Below are 23,871 nucleotides of genomic sequence, written 5' to 3' on the forward strand. Positions count from 1 at the left end.
ATTTCATCTACTTCCGGACCCGGTGAGTCCTAAATTTACGAAGAAATGGTTGAAGACTAGATCTAGATCTAGTTCTAGTTCTAGACATAGATCTCTAGATCTACTGATCTAGTAGTCTAGGTCTAGATATTAGAATTAGATTTATTCTTAGAATCTAGTAAGTGCTAATTAGCCAAATATCCCATTCAAATCCCTTTCTTTTCACGACAATGTCACAATCATCACAATGGCTCTACTAGTCTAGTACTACAGTACTCTACTAGATCTATCAGCTTCTTCTATCATCATCTAGACTGAATCTAGACTCTATAGACAGTCTAGTCTTAGTCTAGACTAGGCTACTAGATAGGTCTAGGTCACTAGACTTCTAGATCTAGAATCTAGACTAGATTTAGATTAGTTCTGATTAGAATGAATAGATTTCAATAGATCTAGATCTAATCTAGTCTAGATTGTTTTTTAGATGATTTGATAGATCAAATAGATCTGACTATTCTAATTCTAGATCTAACACTAACTCCTTGAACTGGTTTCTAAGTAATCTAAGAAACTTTCAAAAGGATTTTTAAAAAAAAAACGTTGTTAAAGATCTAGACCTAAATTAATTAATTAACTTGACTTAGACTTAGACACAGTAAGTCTAAGGCCTAAATAAGGCTATTAGATCTACAATCTACTTTTCTTATTACATAGTCTAAATTAGTTTCTAGATCTAGAAGTAGGGCTAGCACTAAATAACTAGATCTAGAAGTAGACTCTAGATCTATCTAGAAATAGACTTAGAAGGTGATAGATCTCTAGATTCTAGATTTCTATGTATCATTATGTAAATTTAGTTCTTAATAAGTCTATTATAGACTATAGATTTAGACATAAATATTAGATCTCTAATATAATTATTATAATCTGTGTTCTTAGACATAGAGGACTTATTAGATATAGATCTAGACTAGTACTAGTAGACTCTTAAATTATTTTAGATCTAGAACTATATACAAGATCTAGTGTGAGTAGAGTAGAGCCCTAGAATTAGGAACGGATAGATAATCAAGTAGATCTAGAATAATCTAGACTAGATTTCACTAGATCTAGTCAATAGATTTAGACCTAGTAGTAACAAATAAAAATTGTTTTTTTTTTTAGTTTTTGTTCTTTAGGGGGGTTTTCGGGCCAAAGTCTTGTTCAGGTCTCTTGATTTAGAATGCACCATTGAAGGACATGGTCAGCATTCTCTGGTGATGGGCAAGTTTCTCTAGTCCCGACATTTAACTTCCAGAACATATATTGTCTCATTCAGTGAACAAGCCTTTTCCTTTGTGGAAACTAAACAAGCATTACTACTGGTCGATTTTGACTGACTGTAATTTGACAGCAGTCACAAGGATAGAAACTAGTAAGCTAGTTCCACAGTTCCGGAACATCATGCATGAGTGTAAAAAGTAAAATACTGCACATTAAGTACAACTGTATATTTGTCAGGATATTTTAATGTAAAATGACAACAGCAATTTGAAAAAAAAAAAAGTAAAATTGGTTTAAATAATTGCTAACTCTTGTTGTAATTCCTTAACGTGAAGTGTGGGGAAAAAAAAGAAACGTGAATATAATACAGTGTAAATATGAATTAAAAGACATTCTACACAGTTAGCTTAGAGTGTCTCTATAAGTTGTATATAAATATGCGGCCCGCCATTCCCAATTTTTAAAATAATGCGGCCCTCGATACAAAAAGGTTGCCCACCCCTGATCTAAGATATTCATGTACTGTTTTGGATGTTATGTATGTCGACATATCCGATTTGATTTTCTGGCCCAATAAGGAGAGTCTCAGGCCCAAAAAATTTATTTGTACTTATGACAGGAAGATGACAGTAATAAATGACTGTTTTGAAATTTTCATTGAGAGACCTATCAGCGTTAAAGCACAGGCACAAACCTATTCTTCCTATTAGCACAACACAGTAAAATATCTGATTGGAACTCATTACTTTCAATAAATGAATTAAAAGTATTTATACTAAGCTTTATAGTTTCTTTGGATTTAATAGCCTTTAAATTTTTATTTTTAGAAGTGATTTTGTTCACAAGAGAATCAAATTTAACTTTTTGTTTTTTAATGAGGTGATATCAATCTCAGAAACCTTAGTTGGCAAAACTTTTTTAAGCTCTGATGGATTTATCCAGTAAGATAACAAGCCTGTAACTGTCTTACTCTCTTTTAGCCTGGTGTTGGCTTCCAGCATAAATAAAGTGTCTGCCACATTTCTTCTTCTTCTTCATCGTTCTCATTGTTATGTTGGAGTGTTCATATGACTAGACCAGTACATGAGATGAACTGCGCAGTGGTTTCCAAATCAGGGAGCTCTCCATATAGTTTTCTTTCTATTGGGGTGATTTGGGGCCAATGTCTTATGCAGGCCTCTTGGTAGAGAGAGCAGTTTTGGAGGACGTGGTCGGCATTTTCTGGTGATACTCCACATGGGCAGATTTCACTGGTTCCAATTTTGAGCTTCCGGAACATGTGTTGTCGCATTCTGTTGTGTCCGGTCCTGAGTCGAAAGATTAGACGTTGGTCTTGTCGGGATAGCTTATAGTAAGTGTCATCTTTCTTGTGATTTGGATGGGAGCTCGTCCATTTCTCATTTATTTTATCTACAATTAATTTCTTCATTTCTTCTGGATAGAGTGCAGAGTTTACTTGTGAGTTTGTTCTCCCACTCTTGGCGAGTGTGTCAGCCTTCTCATTTCCTGCTAGTTGTATGTGAGCTGGTATCCATTGGATAACAGTTTTTTTGCTGTTGTTGTTGAGCTTTGTAAGTGCTGTTCTGAGGTTTTTAATATGAGGGGAATCAGAGTTTTGCAAGCTTTGGAGGGTTGTTTTCACATCTGTTAGAAAGACAATCTGACTGTGAGGGGAACTTGGATGATTTGCTAACATGGTAGCAGCTAGTGCTAGTGCTTCCCTTTCTGCTCTGTGACTGTCAGAGAACTCTCCAGTTGCAATGGATTTTTCTAGTTTTCCTCCATCTGGCCATTCGATAAGTATTCCAGCTCCTCCATTTGTGGTGGCTTTATGGGATGAGCCATCCGTGTAAACTCTGATCCACTGATTGCTAGGGTAATTGGTATTTAGAAAACAGTTCACTATTTCCTTGAGCTCTGTTGGTCTGTAATCAGATTTTCTTTTTATGTTTTCAATATGGTCCCTTGTAGTAGGAAGAGGGCTTTCATCCCAGGGTAGAGATTCATTATAGTGTATTGAGGATTCCAGAGTAATTTTTTCAAGTTGGTGTTTCTTTTTTAGGTTTAGAGATTCCTGTATGAAATTGGTCCTTTTGAGACGTTTTTTTGTGCCAGTTTTGTGGATTTTTGTTCTGAGTGGGTGCCTCTCCAAGGTTTCCAATTTAGTGAATTGGGAAAGGATTTTTATTTCTCTTCTTTCATCCAGAGAGATCAGGGCAGCGGTTTCCTCCATAGCTCTTATGGGTGTTGTGTTGTTTTTATTGCTCCTGTCATTATCCTTTGACCAATATTTTGAACCTTGTCTATTTTTCTTAGGTTGGTTTGGGCTGCTGAGCCCCATGCTGTGGCACCATACAGGTCTTACATAACTGGTATAGGTCTTTTTCAGGATGTTGTGATTAGCTCCCCAATCTGTGCCAGCTAATTTTTTCAAGAGGGATAGTCTCTGGATGCCTTTACTCTGTGTTTTATCTATTTGGTTTTTCCAGGTTAGTCTCGGGTCATAGGTGACTCCAAGATAAGTAGGGCTGTCATTTTTTTCTAAAGCTTCCAAATCTAATGTTAATTTTATTGTTTGTTGTTTTGTTGACAGTGAGAATATGGTATATGTGGTCTTTTTTGTGTTGATGGACATGCCCCAGTCTTTGGACCAATTATTGAGTTTATCAAGAGCATCTTGTAATCGAAATTTCGATGTTCCTACATATTCTTCTGTGCTAATTATGGCAAGGTCATCTGCATACATGCTGCTTTTAACTTTTCTAGGTAGGTTTTGATTTAGATCGTTTATGAATATTAGGAAAAGTGTTGGGGATAGGACTCCTCCTTGGGGGATGCCATTTTTTATACCCACTGTGTGGCTTCTTTGTCCTTGCATGCAAACTAAGGCTTTCCTATTATTTAGGTATTCCTTTATCCAGTTGTACATTCTTTGGGATATGTGATGCTGGATTAGCTTGAGCAAGAGACCTTGTTCTCAGACTTTGTCAAATGCTTTTTCTAAGTCAACCCACACAATTGTTGTTGGTTTCTTTTCTCGAAAGCCGTCTTCTATTTCTTGTGTGATGAAGGCAATTTGATCTTCTGTTGATCTGCCTTTTCTAAAGCCAGCCTGGGCTTCAGTGAGTAGGTTATTTGACTCAAGGATCCATGTCTGCCACATGAGTGCAGGACTCACCAAGTCCAACTATACAAGAACAGTGGGCTGATAGAATAATACCATCTTCTTCTTATATAATACACACGTTACTTCAAAAAAGAAGTTGATTACGTCCTACGCGTCATGCATTTAGTCATGCATATTAACCAATGACTTAAATTCTGCCAAGTCCCTGGTTTTCCTGGCTAGCTCAGGTAACCCATTCCATGCTCTAATAGTACTAGGGAAGAAGGAGTATTTGTACAAATTTGTCCTAGCATATGGGACGAGGAATGTGCCTTTATCTTTGTGTCTTTCAGAGTATTTTATTAAATTTTGTTTTTGTATTTGAAGATTATGGTTCAGTGTTTTATGTATGATTGCTACTTTACCTTTGAGCCTTCTGTCCTGAAGGCTTTCTAAATTTAGTGATTTTACTAAAGGTGTTACTCTAGTCAAATGTGAATATTCGTTTGTTATGAATCTCACTGCTCTATTTTGTGTCTGTTCCAGTTTCTTAATGTTTTCTTGAGTTGAGGGGTCCCAAACGGAGGATGCATATTCTATTATTGGCCTAACCAAGGTTAAATAACATTTTAGTTTTATGTTCTTATTTGATTTGTAGAAATTTCTTTTAATAAATCCTAATGCTTTGTTTGATTTTTTTGTAGTTTCATCAATATGTGGATTCCATGATAGTTTTTCATTTGTTATAACACCTAGGTATTTTGCGTTTTTAGTCTGTGTTACTGGTTTGCCATGAATAAGATAAGGGGAATTAATTTGTTTTAGTTTTTTTGTTACTCTTAACAACTGACATTTTTCTGGGTGGAAAGACATGCTCCAATTTGATTCCCATTTCTGTAATTCATCTAATTCTCTTTGTAAAATATCTGTGTCTTGTGTTGTTTTTATTGTTCTATATATTATGCAATCATCTGCAAATAATCTGACTTTTGTTCCTGAAGTAATGCAATTTGGTAAATCATTTATGTAAATTAAAAATAGTAGTGGACCCAAGACTGTTCCTTGAGGTACACCTGAGTTTACTGTTATCGGTGTTGATTTAGAGCCATTTATTATTACAGTTTGTTCTCTCCCTATCAGAAAATCTTTAATCCACTGATGCAGTGGACCATTAATGCCGAAATATTTTAATTTTTTTAAGCAAACTATGGTGGTGAACTTTGTCAAAAGCCTTAGAAAAATCTAGTAAGATAGCATCTATTTGTTCACTATTATCTAAACCTTTTGAAAAATCATCAATTAGTCCTATTAGTTGTGTTTCACATGATCTATATTTCCTAAAGCCATGTTGGTATGGTGTGAGGACATTATGTTTGTCTAAGTGGTTTATGATGTTGCTACATATTATGTGTTCTAGGATTTTACATGTGATGCTGGTAAGCATATGCCCTGCACTCTACATTCGATCTTGTCACTGGTTACCCAGCATACAGAGACAAAGAATATGAACATTTGCAAGTAAGTTGTTTCTTGGTCATCAGGAATTTGTAGCCAAAGAAACATCCATTTAGAAAGATAAAACTATTAGTAGCCTAATGCAAAAAAGCAGAAGTTGCATGGATAGTGCATCAGTGCTTGGACATTGATTCTAATCTAAAAATGAATAATCCTAAAACGAGTCAGTAAATTAATTATGTTACAAGCAGATGAGACTCTTAATCATACACCAACAGATTCATCTATAATAGATTATGAATACTTTAATCTTGATTAACAAACAATAATATGTCAATTAAATTACTCCATTTTTCAGTTCCTTCTCTTCCTATTTCAACACAAATTTGCACCTTTCCACATTCACACTATGCTGCACACGTAACAAATTACCTTACAAGTGAACAATTCAGCAATATACAGAGCATATAGGATAAATGCCTGATGGAGGATATCTTACATCCCTTAGTAGAAAATAGATCATGTGCCACCAAGCAGATATAAGACCTGTTTGATCAAAATGGATGTTTTTTGTATGTCATTTGTCAGGAGTTAAAAAAAAGAACACCACCAAAATGTTATTTAACCTTTGTTTTGGATTCCTCAACTCAAGGAAACATACCAATACTAGAACAGTCTTAAAAAAAAAGCAGTGAGGTCAACAACTAGGTCAGTGAAACACTAGGTTTAGAGACTTCAGGATCAAAAAGACATTTAGTATTGCAACAAAAGTACATAAACTTAACCGTAAATTAACAATTAAAAAACAAAACTTGATAGAGAGACAAATAAATGATTTCTAGTTCTTTAAATTCTCAGTTGATCTTTTTCAATCACAGAATGAGTCTGCCAAATATAGCCAATTTCATAGTACAATTATGTTAACTGTATGCCTGCTTTGGACTGATGGCTCTGGGTTTGAAATCTGCCACCATCCTCTCCCATCCTACATGAGGTTTGGGATGGGAGGAAATAGTCTTCAAATTTCTTAAGTCATTGAGTGACTAATTAACATGAGCAATTCAATATCATTTTTTAAAAAGTCTGCTGGTGTGTTTGACTGATGCAAAAATTATTTACATACTTTAAGTGTAATCAACATGATCAGTGCTTCTCTCTAACAATCTCTATTTATAACGTTTTTGAAGTAAGGTCTGTATAATATAAGATAAGAAGATAAGATATAAAAAAGAAAAGCTTATAGCTATAAATGTTAAAATTATCAAATGAAAATCTTTAATCTACAAAAAAAAAATAAAAAAAAATAGGTTTAGTGTTTTACAGTGTAAGAATAATACAATACAAATCTTTAGCTTGTGATTAATTTGTGAAAGATTGTCCCATACTAAAGAACTATGAAATGAAATAATATTGCTCTTCTATAATATTAGTGCAACTCTGATAGACACTTCAGAGAGTCTAGTTGACTAGATTGAAACTGTTGTGAGAGACAACATGACCTTTCTTTTCACCTGGGAAAGATCATGACAGATGGTTGACAAGGGGTGGGAATCTACTGGAAAGGTTGAACAATAACAATATCACGCTAACCCCCGCTCTATACTTATGCAGTCATTTGTCAAATCATTGTTTTATGGATGTGGAGCCTTGACACTTTCAGCTGATACACAAATATGGATGTGAGTCTCAAGATTATTTCTTTGTTTACATATCTAAATATTTCCTACACTATGCATGACACAGATTTAGAAAATAAATATAATTAGCTTTAGGAACTAAGGATCACTAAGAACAGCAGAAGACTGATACAAATGGTTCCTGGTTATTTCATTCACAGTCACTTCATCCCAGTCGATTCATCTTTGGTCACTTCATCCCCTGGTCATTTCATCTCCTTTTCATTTCATCCCCTGGTTATTTCATCCGCTAGTCATTTCATCCTCTTATCCATCAAATAATAATTGTAAAAAGTTTGAAATTAACAGTTTTTCATTTTATTTCATTTACAAGACAAAAACTGTGACACATTAAAGAAGAACAGAATATAATGTCATTAAAAATATTAAAGTTTAACATTTATAGATATAGAGCTAATGTAAAGATTGTTTTGCGTGTTAATTGAAAGATAAGATAGGCTATTGATAGTTGGTACAGAAGACAATCCATTGATTCGTATTGCTGTACATCATTCTTAATTTCTTAGCCAGTGTTACATATTTCTTGCAGTCAGCATTTATTAGAAATTAGAAAAAATAAAATGTTATATCTGGGTTTGAAATTGCATGCTCATATTCAAGAAAGAATGATTGACAATTAAAGATAAAATAAAAAAAGATGGCCATCAGGAGAAAAGTTATCAGCAGCATGATCATAAGTATTTTAATCGTTTTCATCTCTCAAAAGATATTCATCACTTTCACCACACATTTACCTCCTTTGATAAGTAATCAGCCTAGAGCGGCATGATCATAATTATTCTAATTGTACTTGTATCTCTCAAGAGATTTCCCCTACTTCCACCACACCTTGGCATTTGTTCATTACATTAACACAAAATGTGCAGGATAATATTGGCATCCCTATAGCAAACAGAAACAATAGAACTAAATACAAAGCCTGCATTACAATATATCTACTTATTTACATATATTATTTCACTTCTCAAAAATTATGAAGACTGGAAAGAACAATATAAACACTATAATAACTGTCAAAATATCAAAAAGTGTTCTAAATAAACATATTTATATATTAGATAAACAAGGGCTTAAAGGCGAAGCCTTAACAGCACAGTTACACAACTAGAAAAAAATATTTAAATGGGGACAAAGTGACCAAGGATGAATAGATTGGGGATGATGGGACCAGGGATGAAATGATCAGTCACCAGTACAAATCATCAAATGTCTTGAAGTTGTGAAAAAGTTATTAGTTATTTAAAGCATGGGGAAAAATTTAAAAGGATTTCGCTTGAAAATTTTATTTCACCTGAAACTGTTTCTTAATATTCTTAATATTTTTAGATGTTATTTCATTTAGCACACTTTAGATGTAACAAATATATTTACCTAGCATAGCTCAAGATATACAACATTTTATAGGAACTTGAACTTGCTGAACCTTTGTATGTCTTACAAGAATAAAAAAAATGATATTTCTATTGTATTACAGAGTTGCACTATATCTCCTGGAATACCAGTAAATAGAAATACTGTTTCAGCAAGTAATATTTTCATTTCTAATTATAGTAAAAAAAAAAGTAAAGTTCACCTTTCAGACCTTGCAGTCTATAGGGCAGATGATGAAAAGGTAATCTTTTTCTGTGGCCCACAGTTAACAAGGGTATCATGAGGCCAGCACAATGACCAACCGCCTTTACTTTTCCCAACTAATGTCAGGTACCCATTAGAGCTTGGACTCAAAGGCCCCCAAAGATCCTGAAATTAAAAATTGCAGCCTTTACCAGGATTCGAACTTGGGACACCCAGCTCAGAAGCCAAGGGCTTACTGCTCATCCATTGCACCTCCATTTCTAATTATACAATTATGAATATGTCAAAGAATGAGGGAAAAAGAACTATAACCTTTTTTTTCTCCCACAATAACAATGACCTTATCAGTCACCTGCAACTAGGGATCATCTCATGGAAATTAGAGGATGGCCTGGACATTAGCTATGGTCAGAACAATGTTGTTTTCCTTCTAAGTGGATGGCAAGCTAAGGCTAATGAGCCTTTCCTACCTGAAGATTACCTGGCTTAGTTGCCAGTTGTTCAACTTTGCCCCTTCATTCAACAGATGAAGTCAACTTCATACAGAATCTAGTTTTTTATGTGGAGAGAACTTATAGAACACCTGACTATGACTATGGGAAAGAGGAAATATAACAATAAAAGCACAGAGATTCATGCCAGGTAAATATAACAATAAGGACAGAAAGCCTGATAATTATAACAATGGAGATACATGCTGGTAACTTAAACAATGGAAGAATAGAGATGCATGCTTACTAGATATAACAATGGTAAAAAAAGATAACAATGGAAACAGATATCCCCCAAAAAATAAATATAATACTGGATATCTAATTTTTTATTCATTGACATCTAATTTAATGAAATAGAACACATAATCTTATCTTATCATAAGCAAGAAATGCAAGATGTTTTAAGAAATATATTATTGTATTTGTCATCATTTCAGTTGGCATTGCTAGAGCAGCATTAAGACAGTCAATGAATGCAACTTATTTGGTGAGCATGGAGCCACCTGGTCTGGGATTTTTGTTAATATTGATGCCCACCACAGGAACAGAACAATCTTACCCTGGGAATCAAACTCTGAGGTAAGCAAAGAACAAAGCCTCTTTGTAAAAAAAAATGCCCATGGAAAGATAACAAAAGTAAAAAAAAAAATTATGTGGGCAGACTCTTGACAAAGTGCAAAACAATGAGTCCTATTAATGTAACTAACTTGAAAGGTTCTTTTTGGGGACTTGATGGTCAAAGATATTAGCATAGTACATGGGCTCTGGTGCTGTGGCTAGTTCGGAGATCTGTTTGTATCCTCAGAGCTTATCTATATTTAACCATATTTTATTCTCCTCTTTATAATCATTTTACCATTGTAATATGAGGCCAAAGAAAAAAGAATGTATGTACTAGGTACTAGGCAGCCTAGCAGAGAAACTTCATTTTTGTAGATCACTCAGTCTACAACTGCTATTAGTCTTACATCTCCTATTCTCAACCACAGCAACTCTTTCTATTTTCAGTTTGTATTCATGTTTGAGTAATAGGAACTGAGATTTATTTTGAATATCCCATTATTTGGTCTCTGCACAGTCCACTACATGGTTTTCATTTTGCATGATTAACCTCGCTAATTCAGACAAACTGTTCAATGCTCTAATGACACCGGGGAAGGAATACTTGGACAAACTTGTCCTAGCATATGGAAAAAGAAATGTGCTTTTATCTTTGTGTCTTTCTCAGTATATTATTAGGTGTGTTTTGTATTTGCAAATTTTTGTTCAGTGTTTAATGTTTATTACTGTACTTTTTAGTCTTTAGTTCAGGAATTTCTAAATTTAGTGACTTTACCAATGGTGTTACTCAAATGTGAATATTTGTTTGTTATAAATCTCATGGCTCTATTTTGCATCATGTATTTCAATTTTATGTTTATGTTAGGTTGTTTTCATTTATTTGGGGGGGGGGGAGGTAATTACTTATACCAATTATTAAATCATATCATTTAATGAGCCATAAAAAAAATTGTTACTTGCTTTGAAAATAAGAAATATGCAGTACATATGCATTGCAAATAAATGAATCTACAGATGTAGCAGGACTAGTTGAAAATAAAGCACTTTTATGGCATAATGTGAGATCTAGTCAGTTTCATCAGGAAACCAAGCACTTGACTACTCTGCTGCCATGTATATTCCTCAAAACCTAATCTTGTGAACTTTCAATGGACAAGAATCCTGGATCTTGATATTTGCATACTCTTGTATCCTTGAACTTTTCGAAATGACTTTTTTTTTTGTATCGCAGAACACTGATGCCTCTCTTCTATTGAGTGTAAGTTGGCCTGCATTAGCCATAAATGAAGATGATGTTAGAATGAATACAATTGAGAAGGTCCTTCGCAAGTTAAAAGGCAACTTTGGTATCAAACATTTTCCTAGAGATAGGTACAAAACAGCTATAGAGGACAAAAATAGAAAGTATTACCGCCCTGCTGAAATAAAGGTATGAGTTTAAAAAAATAGTTTAAAAAAATAGTTCTTACTTTACATTTACACACTGTGTTTTAAGTTTGTACATTTTTGTTTCAAGTTTCTCAGTACTGTTTTTTTAACTGAAGTAAACAAAGAAAAGTCAGTTTATTCAATCTTTAGCCACAGCAACAAAACAGCAAAAAGAAACTACATCCTAAAAATAGACACTTAGCCAATAAATAAAGAAGAAAATCCAACATATCTTGGTGTAAAACTAGACCAAAGACTTTCTCTAAAACACTTTATGGCAGATTTAAAAGAAAAGGCATCACAAAGATTAAACATAATAAAACACCTAGCAGGAACATCCTGGGGAGCTGAAAAGAAAACCTCAAGACAGTTATACACTGGATATGTCTGGATAACTGTCTCTCCATACAAGTAGCTGCCAACAAAACCTATCAATCATCATTAGATACAATCCAAAACCAAGCCTTGCGGCTAATTAGTGGAGGTATGAGAACTACTCCCACAGCAGCCTGTGAAATAGACTCCAATATTGAACCTCTTAAGTTAAGGCGCAACAGAGCAGCATTAGAAGCTATTGAGAGATACAGAAGGTTGGAGGACAATCATCCAAATAAATTACTAACACAGTGAAATAGGAAAAACAACCAAAAAAAGCAAAGGACTCTGATCCAACTTACTGACGAACTAGCCCTAAAACACCACCTACCCAATAACAGAGAAAAAATTACCAGGTTTTCAAACATTACACCCGGACTAAACTACAAACAACCAACCATCAAAACACATTTACTAAATAACACCTTAACAAAAGAATCAAATCCACTGGAGCTCAAAGTAGGCACGCTTGAAACAATCGAAAGCTATCAAAAAACAGCTATCCATATTTATACAGACGGATCGGCTTTCAAAGCTAGCATCAATGCTGGTCTTGGTGCCTTCCTGGTCTTCCCTAAAAATAAACACTTTGAGATAAGCGCACCCTGTGGCGATTACTGCTCAAACTTCCAAGCCAAAATTGAGACAATTACCATAGCACTCCAGACAGTGGAAAACAAATTATATGAAGGAGTGCAACCACCATCAGATATTGTTGTCTTTACAGACTCCCAATCTACTCTGCAAGCACTTAACAGCAGCACCTCAAACAGCCCAAGAGAGTTGACAACACTCATTGTGATAATCCACCAGATGATATCAAAATTAAATATCAATATCACACTACAGTGGATCCCTGGACACATTGGCATCATGGGAAATGAAAAGGCAGATAAGCTATCAAAGGCAGGTTCATCTATGGAACAACCAGATAGACCTGTTAACTACCTCACCCTAATGTCAATGTTAGTCAACAATCACAAAGAGGAGTGGCTCAACCAATGGGCATCAGGAAACACAGACAGAGCCATGTACAGAGAAATGACTACGCCTAACAAACTGGACAGTATTAACTTCCTCCCCCGCAAAGAACAATCTACACTCTTCCAACTAAGAACAGGACACACACCACTATTAAATTACCACCTGAACAAAATAAACTCCACATAACTACCCCTTTGCAGACACTGCGCCCCACCCCTTTGAAACCGTAAATCATATCCTCTTTGAATGCCCCTCCCTAATCCACCTTAGGCAGACCCTACTTCCACTACAGCCCAACATAACCAACACCCTGTACGGCAGTGCTGAACAACTGAAGAAAACAGCACACTTTTTTTCCTTGGCACAGTCTACAAAAGACCTCACAGCTCAGCAGCACTAAAGCTGGCTAGAAGAAGAAGAAGAAACTGAAGTAATAGTACATCTCCCACAATTTTAATTAATCTACCCAAAGAACCCAACTATGTTTAAAAATTTAAAAAAAGATTATATAGTACTAAAAAAAATATTTATGTTTTAATTGGTTTTAAAAATTATTTGTTCTGGTACAGGTGCATTTCAACTAAGCACAAAGCTTCCCTATTTCAGATAAGTTTCTTTTATAATGTGCTTCAACAGAGCCATGATGTTCACCTGTCCAATTCATGATGAGTTTTGAAAAAGGAACAAAAAAATATTTTTAGAATAATTGAAAATGATAGAGCCTAGCCTTCTGAATGAAACCTGTCCCACATCTCTAGTGTCACTTCAACCCATACTTATATCAAGTCAATTGCTACATTTAAGATTATCTTAAAATATTTGTTTGATTTTCAGTTTATAAGCACAGTAAGACTTTCTGATCTTTTGGCATCATTTTACTAAGCTCAGGTAAGGCTCATTTTTCTTGTTTGTTTTACTTTACTACCTTAATGTAAAAGTATTTGATCAGTAGTTGTTTTTTTTTAAAGGCTAAAAAATCTTTCAAAACCTTCCTTGGCTTTTTGAAGGATCATCTGAATCATCTTCTTCTTCCTCATTCTTATTTTTATGCTGGAGCATTCAGATGACTTAACCAATATTTTTATATCAACTGCGCAGTGGTTTTAATCAGGGATCTCTCCATATAGTTTTCTTTCTATTGGGGTGTATTGGGGTCAGTTTCTTGTACAGGCCTCAGAGAACAGTTTTGAAGGACATTCTCTGGTGACACTTCACATAGGCAGATTTCACTGGTTCCAATTTTGAGCTTCCGGTACATATGTTGTCTCATTCTGTTGTGTCCAGTCCTGAGTCGAAAGATTAGGCATTGATCTTGTCAGGATAGCTTATAATAGGCATCAATTGTTTCTTGTCTGAATCATCTAAAATAAAACATCTATTAACAGCTCACATCATATTTAATGTATAGTTCGTTCATTATAATTCATAGGACACATCTGTCCTCTAGGTGGCACATTCCATTTTTTTGTGCCTTTGTGATGAGCTTGGAATGTTTGGCTGCATACTGGGTAAATGTAAGGTTGTGTGGATTTCTATATTATTTCTTTCAAGGCTGATTTTTTTTATCCTTTGCAGTTTGTGCTCCTATTCTCATAGTGTGGTGTCCATATGCTCTATTATTTAGAGCTAAGCTTCATGGCATGCCTTCTATACACTGTCCATGATTCAAAGCATAGAGAATTGTTGAGAGGAAAACAGTCAGACTGACCTCTAGTTAAGTTTGTATGGTGATGGCTTCTCTGTGCCAGACGCTTTTGGTCATTCTGTCTTAGCTATTTGGGAGTCTATGTCTAGGTATCATTATGTGTCAGAACCAAGTTTAAGCTTGATATTTTAAGTTCCTAAGTTAATTGATCAGCAAACCTTTCTTCTCTACTATATCATGTAATGTATGCTAAAAATGGTTGTTGTTTTTTTTTTTTTTTTTTCAATATATAAACAAATATTTAGTGAGGATAAGACAGTTCAAATATTTTTTTTTTTTGTTTTGAAGAAGACAGAAACTGCCAGACAGTCTGCTCTGAACTCCCAAGAGTACTCAAATTACCAGGTAAACGTTTGTGATAGGATCTAGTAACTGTTGATTATTATGAACAAATAATAATAAGACTCTGGATATAACTTATAAGACATGAAATCAGCTGTTTAATCTAACGCCATATTGGTTGACAACAACAGTTACAAGGGATGTTACTCCCAAACACCGATTGGTGCAACCTATATAAAACACACATCAGCATCCTTCCCTTTCTATAGCTAACAAAATACATATTAGAAATATTTGCAATTAAAATAACAAACATTAATAACTCATCATATTTTATAAATATTATAACAACTAAAAAAATAAATTTCAATTGAGAGTGTGACACATATAGAATAAATATTTCAACATGCATATTAATATTGTCATAAAAATTCTTAGTACATGTCATAATCCCTATGCCACACAGGTCTATTTGTTTCTCGATTGCTAGTTCTTGCTGGCATATTTCTATCACAATTATTGTCTGGTACATGAAAAACTACTTCAGACTGTGATGCATGTTGAGAACAGTTATCAGAGAAATCTGGCCTTTCATTATCATCATCATCATCCAAGACATTCCCATCATAGACGTCAGTGTCTTTCAAAATAGTTTTCCTTGGCCTAATATGAAATCTGTTGCGTATGTAGAGTCCTCCATTATCTCCCTTGATCTTATATGATCTTGGAGATGGATGTTCCCTGATCAATCCAGGATACCATCCTGTTTGACCTGGGTTTTGGTAATAAATAGTTTGCCCTAGATGGAGTTTTGGTAAATCCCGAGCTTGCTTATCATATTGTATTTTTACTTGTTGTTTGTAATTCTCTTTTTTCTCAGCTACATCATGTTCACTTAAACACTTTGAAGTGCTGGGAATCAATGTCCGAGGACTTCTTTTGAGGCACATTTCAGCTGGGCTAAATCCAATACATTGCTGAGGTGTATTTCTGAGTTCCAGTAAAGCTTCATAAGGATCATCACCATTATGTTTAGTTTTCAGTATTAGATTCTTCATTAGCTTTACAGCAGCTTCAGCCTTCCCATTTCTTCTCGGATAACCAGGATCTGATCTGATGTGATTGATGTTCCATCGCCTTGTGAATCTCAAAAACTCATTTGAACTAAATTGTTGACCGCCATCTGTTGCTAACAATTTTGGAGCACCAAGGCGAGCAAATTGTCCTTTTAATTTTCTAATCACATCTTGTGATGTTGTTGAAAGATAATCATACTCAATAAAATTAGAGTAATAATCAACAGTAATTAGATACTGTCTTCCATCCACTTCCATCAGGTCAGCTCCAACTTTTTCCCATGGAACATTTCCTTCATCATGTTGTATAAGTGTTTCTCTCTGGTTCATAGGTTTTCTTTCTTGACAAGCAGTGCATGTCTCTGCCATCTGCTTTGTTTCATCAGCCATGCCTGGCCAGAATATCATCTGTCGGGCCCTCCTCATCATTCCATCATATGCAATGTGTGCTGTGTGCAGGTTTTTCTTCATTTCTTGGCGCATACTGAAAGGTATGACTACCCTTTCTCCTTTCAAAATTACTCCATTACTAAGTCCCAAAGTATCAGCAAAATCAAAATATGGTCTTATCATGTTGTCTAAATCTTGTTTTCTTTGAGGCCATCCATTCATAATTTGCTTTGATAATTTATTTAATGTGTCATCTAAGTCTGTTTCTTGTTTTATTCTTTCTAATAATGGATCCGGTATGTCCACAACTTGTGTCTGGCATATGTTAAACACTTCATCTTGCATCTCCTCTTGATTGCACAGTCGTGATAATGTGTCAGCAATGTGTAAACTGTTTCCTTCTACCCACTGAAATGAGAAATCATAACGATTGCTCCTTAACATCAAGTTTTGTAATCTTCTTGGAGCCTGGTTTAGAGGCTTCCTTAAGATGTTTGCAAGTGGCTTATGATCATTTACTATTATGACATGTCTTCCAAATGTATATTGATTAAATCTTTCTAGCCCAAAAACCACGGCAAGTAGTTCTTTTTCAATCTGAGCCCACCGTTTTTCAGTTGGTGTCAATGCTCTAGAGGCAAAGTCTATTGGTTGTCCTTCTTGCATTAGTACAGCTCCAAGTCCATGTTGACTACTGTCCACTTGTATTTCCAGTTTCTTGTCAGGGTTGTAGAATATAAAACTGGAGTATTGGTAATCATTGTTTTTATCTTGTTGAATGCCTCTTCACATTTTTCAGTCCATCTAAAATTGCAATCTTTCTTTGTTAGTTCTCTTAATGGTTGAGACACTTTGGCTAGATTGTTCAAAAATTTTGACAAATACTGCATTATTCCACATAATTTTCTTGCTTCCTGGCTATTTTCTGGTTTCTTCATTTCCAGAATAGCTTTGATCTTCTTTGTGTCAGGCTTTATGCCTTGTGCACTAATGCAGTGTCCCATGAAACTTATCTGGTCTTGTTTCTATACTGTTTTCGTTTCATTTGATTTAATGCGTTTCTCTTTGCATCTCTCTCTTAATCTCTTCAGTTTGTCAGAGTGATCTTTTTCTGCTTCTTCTTTGGACTGACCACATCCCACAATCACGATATCATCAGCCACATTAATGCATCCTTCTAATCCTAACAATGCTTCTGTTAACTTCTTCTGGAATATTTCTCCACTTACACTTAGTCCAAAAGGAAGTCTTGACCATCTGTACCACCCATATGGTGTGATCATGGTTGTTAGTAGACTAGACTTTTCATCTAGACGTACATGCCAGTAAGCCTCCTTTACGTCCAATTTAGAAAATATTTTAGCATTTAGGAACTGTGGCATTACAGCTTCCAAAGTTGGTAACTTAAAATGTTCTCTTTTTAAAGCAGTGTTTAGATGTCTTGGTTCAATGCAGATCCTTAAATCCCCATTTGGCTTTTGAACCACAGCCATCTGGCTGACCCAATCTGTAGGTTCATTTACAGGAATTAATATTTTCCTTTTTACTAATGTCTCTATTTCTGCTTCCACTTTCTTTTGAAATGCAAATGGTATATTACAACAAGGTGATACCACCGGAGCTATGTTCTCATTGATAGTTAATGATGTTTCACCTAAATCTCCCAGATGACAATCCATTGTGTTTACTTGTGATATGAATCTATCTTCATTTAATGTGATCAGACTTAAACTTTGGCATGTTTTACGGCCTAATAAGCATTGATAGTGGTTCTCTACAACTGTGAATGTTACCAAATAATTCTTTTTGTTTTTAGGATTTGTTATTATTAAGTTAGCAGTGCCCTCGGTTTTTAATTTGGAATTATTCCACATTGTTAATGTTTGAACACTCTTCTTAATTTGTGTCTTTTTAACATATTTCTTATATATAATGTTAACATCTGCTCCTGTGTCCAGTTGAAATCTTATTTGTTGACTATTTATCATGAATAGTGCTGTCATTCAGTCCCTATTTATGTTTAACACATTAATTGAGTTTAATTGTTCCTCTTGGTCAAATTCATCCATTGCATTATGCATATGCATTTTATTCTTAGTTTTACACTTAACTGCAAAATGATTTTTGCCTTTGCATTTATTGCAATTTTTTCCCCAAGCTGGGCATGCTGTTCTGTTCACTGCATGTCTGCCTCCACAAAACCAGCAATCTATTAGGTTGTTTCTGTTGTCATTTTTCTTCTGTTCTATCTTATCTATCTTCACAACAGTTTCCTTATTTATCTTTGCCAATCCTTTTGCAGTTTGCTCGTATGTTTGGCATATCTCTATGCACTTCTTCAAGGTAAGATCATCATGATTCAGTAATCTCTCCTGCAATCTTTTCTCCACGGCGAATATAATCTTGTCTCTAATCATTCTATCCTTTTCTTTAAAATTACATTTTTCAGCCTGAGCTCTAAGCTGTGTAATGAACACATCACAAGATGACACCTTTTCTATGTTCCAAAATCTAAAACTTTCCAGAACTTCATTTTTCTGGGGTTGTAATAGTCGTGTAATTTCTTTAGTAATATTTGCGGGTCATTTACGTCTTCATTCTCATCATGCTGCAACTGCTCACAAATCTCTTGGGCCTGAGGTCCAGCACAATGTAATATTATTGCTTTTTGTCTGTTTTTAGGTTTTTCTTCAGCTTCTATTGCTAACAGTAACAGTTCCACTTGTCTTCTCCATTGGCGAAAGTTTTCACTGACATTACCTTCAGTCACATTTAACTCTGTTGGTGGTTTAAGTAGACCTTCTGCCATCTTCCACGAAAACTTCACTATAGTATATCTACCGTAACTGAATAACCCCGAGCCTCTCTATATATATTTAATAATATTCTAGACTGAGACTCTGGAATCTACTAGATTCTAGATTTACACTTTAGATCTATTTTTTTTTTTTAAATTTAACTAGATTTATATCACTGATATAAATCTAAATATAGTTCTTGTTACCGCTGCCACCATGTTGATTATTATGAACGAATAATAACAAGACTCTGGATATAACTTATAAGACATGAAATCAGCTGTTTAATCTAACGCCATATTGGTTGACAACAACAGTTACAAAGGATGTTACTCCCAAACACCGATTGGTGCAACCTATATAAAACACACATCAACAGTAACTATAATATATTTGTAAAGTTAACAATAGCTCTAATATAAGTGTTTGTATAAAATTATGCAATGACATTTTAACATGAGTTGTAAATTGTTTTTTTTTAAGGCCCCTTCATATGTTGACCTAACAAAGTCAAAGTTGCCAAGGAGAGTTGAGTAAATAGAAGGTTTGTGAATAAACATTTATATAAGTTGTTTATAGACATATTTTACTATCTTGCCCTGGATGTGGCAAAATATGTAGGACACAGCTGGGGCTGTGTAGCCACGGGAAATACTGCATTCCTCGCTAATCTTCGGACTCTTAAGACAAGCCTTATTATTACTGGCTTACAAAAATGGAAGAGCTGCTATTAGTTTTGTGTGGTAGTATGACCATCTGACTGTCATGTTTAGATCTCAAAAACTAGAAAAACTGATTTTATGCTATTTTGCAACTTGCTAAGTTTATATTCAACAACTAATAATTGCCTTGTCATAAGGAGTCCTTTTTTTAATCTTAAGTATCTGATCAGTTTTCTGTAAAAACTTTTCTTTTTTTTCTGTTATCTTTGAAAGATTCTAATTTGTTGAATCTGGGAAGAAATGGGCATATTGAATGGTTATCATTATGTGTCACAGTCCAGTTTTAGAACCTCTGTGACATGAAGTGACACTCAGTCACCTACTGTAACGTTCCGTGCGGGCAAGCACGAGGTTATGTGAATAAGTTAAAGGACTCTGAAATAAGGGTCAAAGTTAGTTAGTGAAGAACTCCAGCAGAGAGTGGATGTACGATTTTCTCTGTCTGTAATATGTACCTTAATGTATTTGATCTTATGTTAACTTGAGAGATTTCTTTGGACTTATATTGTGAACATTTTATTGATGTGATTACGTATTCTACATGGCATGAGCAGCCAGTATTCATTGGTCTATATTTTATGACGGCTGAAATCGCCAATATCTTTTGTAATTTATCCTATATGTAATAAATCTCACGTCTGCTACCAGTGTGTTCATCAGTAATTCTAAATGTTGTCGTTCGAGACTTTAGTATACTAGTATTGTTGCGCACTTGCAAATCTAGTGCGATTAATAAAGTACATCGTAAAGAAGAGCATTATAGCCGTGCCAGAAGAGGTACCTACAACATACACAACATTCGCGTCAGCACGCCTGCAGCCAAAACCAGGTAGCGACATTTGGTGGCCAGTAAAGGTGTCTTAAAAGACAAGTGAACCTGCACGTTCTCAACGGATCTCAATCGCCTCTATAGTAAACAGCGCAAGACTACACCTTAGACCGGTACTTTTTTTCTCAAGATGGCGTCTAACTAAACAAGTACCAAATCCAGCCTGCCCACAAGATCCATTCAAGTAACCTAAATAGCTTTGCCAAAGCTATTCGACATCTGCATCCTGAGATCCATTCAACACCAACCCTGTTCCTAGATGTACCTCTGACACCTGTCCGGTGTGAAACCGAAAACAGAAGACGACTCGATTCCTATCTAGAGCTACAGGTGTCGTCTGAAAGAAAGAGCCATACCATTCAAGACATCGCTTGATGACAGATACACCGCTTCATCACTAGTGCTCGCCACTATTCATCATTGGCACACTCGCACCTTGATATGGTCGTACCATTCAGGTCTTGTAGAGAAATAGCTCTCAGCTGAGACATTCTCCTACTTATGGTCAATATCCTTTTTTTCAGCATACTGATGGATATCCTAACTTCATGTTATTAATGGGCTACTGAGGAGTTATATATTATAGCCTGATATACAAGTACCTTTACAAGTTCTATCTCTCCAAGAACTGGATTATATTAATTTGAACTAACAGAAGCCCCTAGTAAGTAATTATCTTGGATTACCTAGTTGTGAACTTCCTAACCACTGTGGATTATTTTGTGGATTACTTGACAGAACTGGTATTAATTGTAAATTTGAGCATTTGAGCCATCTTATGGCATTGAACTGGATTATTTTTCTACTAACACTTTAATGCTCATAGTGACGTGTATTCTTAAATTGGATTACTTATACATGGATTATTATTCTTAAATTGGATTACCTATACATGGATTATTAGTCAACCACCCAAGCTATATTTGCATCTAACAAGCTACAAGAGAGAAGAGGATTAAACTACACGAGTCAACAAGAAAAGAGTCTGTAAGTGATTATTAACAAATTAAATACATGCATATGATTATAAAGTACATGGATTTTGCTTTGATATAGCAGTAATTAAACTTGATTGTTAGTAGAGTTAGTAATTGATAACTCTTGGCATTCTTGGAGCCATATTTTGATTTCATTTTTCTAAGTGTTCTTTTAGGGGTGGCTGGAGAGGGACTATTTTATGAACTATCATAACATAGGATCTATTAGGGTCTATCCTATTTGTTCTCTGACCTCTATAAGGCCCAATGCGTTTGAGGCTCTCCTTGTTGGTACGGAGGTCATAGAATATAGTGGGAAAATATTTATTTAGCTGTTGAGTCTTGTTTGTATTTCTGTCAGTGTACTTAATCTGTATCTATATTGTTGTTTGTTTAAAAGTCCTGTATCCATATATCTGTATTTCTCCTGTCATATTTCTACTTTTTATTAATTTCTTTAAAAGCAGACTGTGTTGTTCTCTATATTGTTTCTGTGTTTGTCTTTTTTACTTATATTGTACATATATTTTTGTTTCTTTTACTAATTTACATTTTTTTACTATTTTACTTTGGCACAACAGCACATATGCATAACATATGTTGATATTTATGACTATTGAATTTGAATAGTTTATAATTGAGTAACTGAGTAAATTTTGATCTAGATCTATACATTTGTTTGACAATTCTCATTACATTCTTTCATTACATTATAACCATTGATTGAACTTCTTATTATTGTATAATACACACATGTAAAATAATTGACACACATTGTATTGATAGCGATAACAGTACATTCTTTTCTCACTTAATTAACTACACAAAGCATTAAACATGTCATCCTATGACAAAATATTAGAGCTAGTGAAAATCATGGAACTAGAAGGGGATGAGAAAAAGGAATTTATCAAAAAAGAATTAGAAAAAGCTGAAAAAGAAAAAGATAGAATAGAAAGGAAAGAAAGGGAGGAAAGGGAAGAAAAGAAACAAATTAGAGATAGGGAAGAAAGAGCTGCTGAAAGAGCTCATCAAAAAGAATTAAAAGAACTAGAAACTAAACAAAGAGAAAGCCAGGACAAAGTAGAGTTAGCCAAACTAGAAGCTGCCAAAACAAATCCCAACATTATAACCCAACAGTCTACAACAAAGCCATTCATTTCTAAATTCCATAAATACAATTCAAAAGATGAAACACTTGAAAACTATTTAGTCCAATTTGAGCATATTGCCTCAACTTATAATCTTAACAATGAGGACATGGCCAAACACCTACTAGCAAATTTGTCGGGAGAACCCCTCAACATCATTTCCACTCTAACAATAGATCAAAAGAAAGACTATGCAGCAGTAAAGACTAGATTACTAGAACACTTTGGGAAAAATTCAGACTTCTATCGTAAGCTGTTCAGGGACACTAAATTGAAAAAAGATGGGGACTTCAACAGAATAATATTCGACATGAGGACTAATATGATAAAATGGTTAGAGCTAGCAAAATGTGACATCAAGGACCCGACACAAATCCTAGACATGCTACTTATTGACAATGTCCTCAACAACGTGACAGACTTAGTATTTACTTTCCTTAAAGAAAAAAAGATCAAGACAGAGACTGAACTGATAACAAACCTAAATTTATTTAAAGACAGTCACCCTGGACACACGATTGACAAAAGAGACCTACACCAACTCGTAGCCACAGCAACAACATTCAACAACAACAATGATAAATTCAAATGGTCCAACACCAAGACTTGTTTCAATTGTGGGAGAAAAGGTCACGTGAAAAACCAATGCAAAGCTCCTATAAACTACAATAACAATTACAGATACAGAAGCTAATTTGTTGAATCTGGGAAGAAATGGGCATATTGAATGGTTATCATTATGAAAAACTGATTTTATGCTATTTTGCAACCTGCTAAGTTTATATTCAACAACTAATAATTGCCTTGTCATAAGGAGTTCTTTTTTTAATCTTAAGTATCTGATCAGTTTTCTGTAAAAACTTTTCTTTTTTTTCTGTTATCTTTGAAAGATTCTAATTTGTTGAATCTGGGAAGAAATGGGCATATTGAATGGTTATCATTATGATAGTGTCAAGATGTATTTAATAATTATATACAATTCAAATAGCTAGTAACTAATTACATATTTGTATCATTATTTTTC

The 23,871-nt window shown here is 34.6% G+C and overlaps 2 protein-coding genes across 11 annotated transcripts; one reads left to right on the forward strand and one right to left on the reverse strand.

Moving 5' to 3' along the window:
- On the forward strand, positions 1-23,592 carry LOC129927601 (DNA ligase 1-like). 10 transcript variants are annotated; one of them, XM_056037205.1, is made up of 10 exons: positions 1-157; positions 5,766-5,866; positions 8,975-9,026; positions 9,602-9,717; positions 10,007-10,148; positions 11,362-11,559; positions 13,752-13,805; positions 14,911-14,967; positions 19,652-19,712; positions 21,244-23,592. In XM_056037205.1, the coding sequence occupies exon 10, from the start codon at positions 22,534-22,536 to the stop codon at positions 23,539-23,541; it is 1,008 nt and encodes a 335-aa protein (XP_055893180.1). In that variant the 5' UTR covers positions 1-157; positions 5,766-5,866; positions 8,975-9,026; positions 9,602-9,717; positions 10,007-10,148; positions 11,362-11,559; positions 13,752-13,805; positions 14,911-14,967; positions 19,652-19,712; positions 21,244-22,533; the 3' UTR covers positions 23,542-23,592. The 10 variants fall into 10 exon arrangements, with proteins under 10 accessions (XP_055893180.1, XP_055893179.1, XP_055893185.1 ...); XM_056037207.1 differs by lacking the exon at positions 1-157 and adding an exon at positions 2,086-4,008; XM_056037204.1 differs by lacking the exon at positions 8,975-9,026.
- LOC129927853 (uncharacterized protein K02A2.6-like) lies at positions 15,339-16,553 on the reverse strand. Its single transcript, XM_056039398.1, has one exon. It carries the CDS (start codon positions 16,551-16,553, stop codon positions 15,339-15,341), a length of 1,215 nt encoding a protein of 404 aa, XP_055895373.1.
- Positions 23,593-23,871: the final 279 nt, after the last annotated feature.

The sequence above is a fragment of the Biomphalaria glabrata genome, chromosome 8, assembly GCF_947242115.1.
Source record: "Biomphalaria glabrata chromosome 8, xgBioGlab47.1, whole genome shotgun sequence".
NCBI lineage: Eukaryota > Metazoa > Mollusca > Gastropoda > Planorbidae > Biomphalaria > Biomphalaria glabrata.

What these genes read in the sequence shown, in the direction of transcription:
- LOC129927853 (XM_056039398.1), bottom strand. Translation starts at nt 16,553, where the DNA reads ATGATAAGACCATATTTTGATTTTGCTGATACTTTGGGACTTAGTAAT.
- LOC129927601 (XM_056037205.1), top strand. Translation starts at nt 22,534, where the DNA reads ATGTCATCCTATGACAAAATATTAGAGCTAGTGAAAATCATGGAACTA.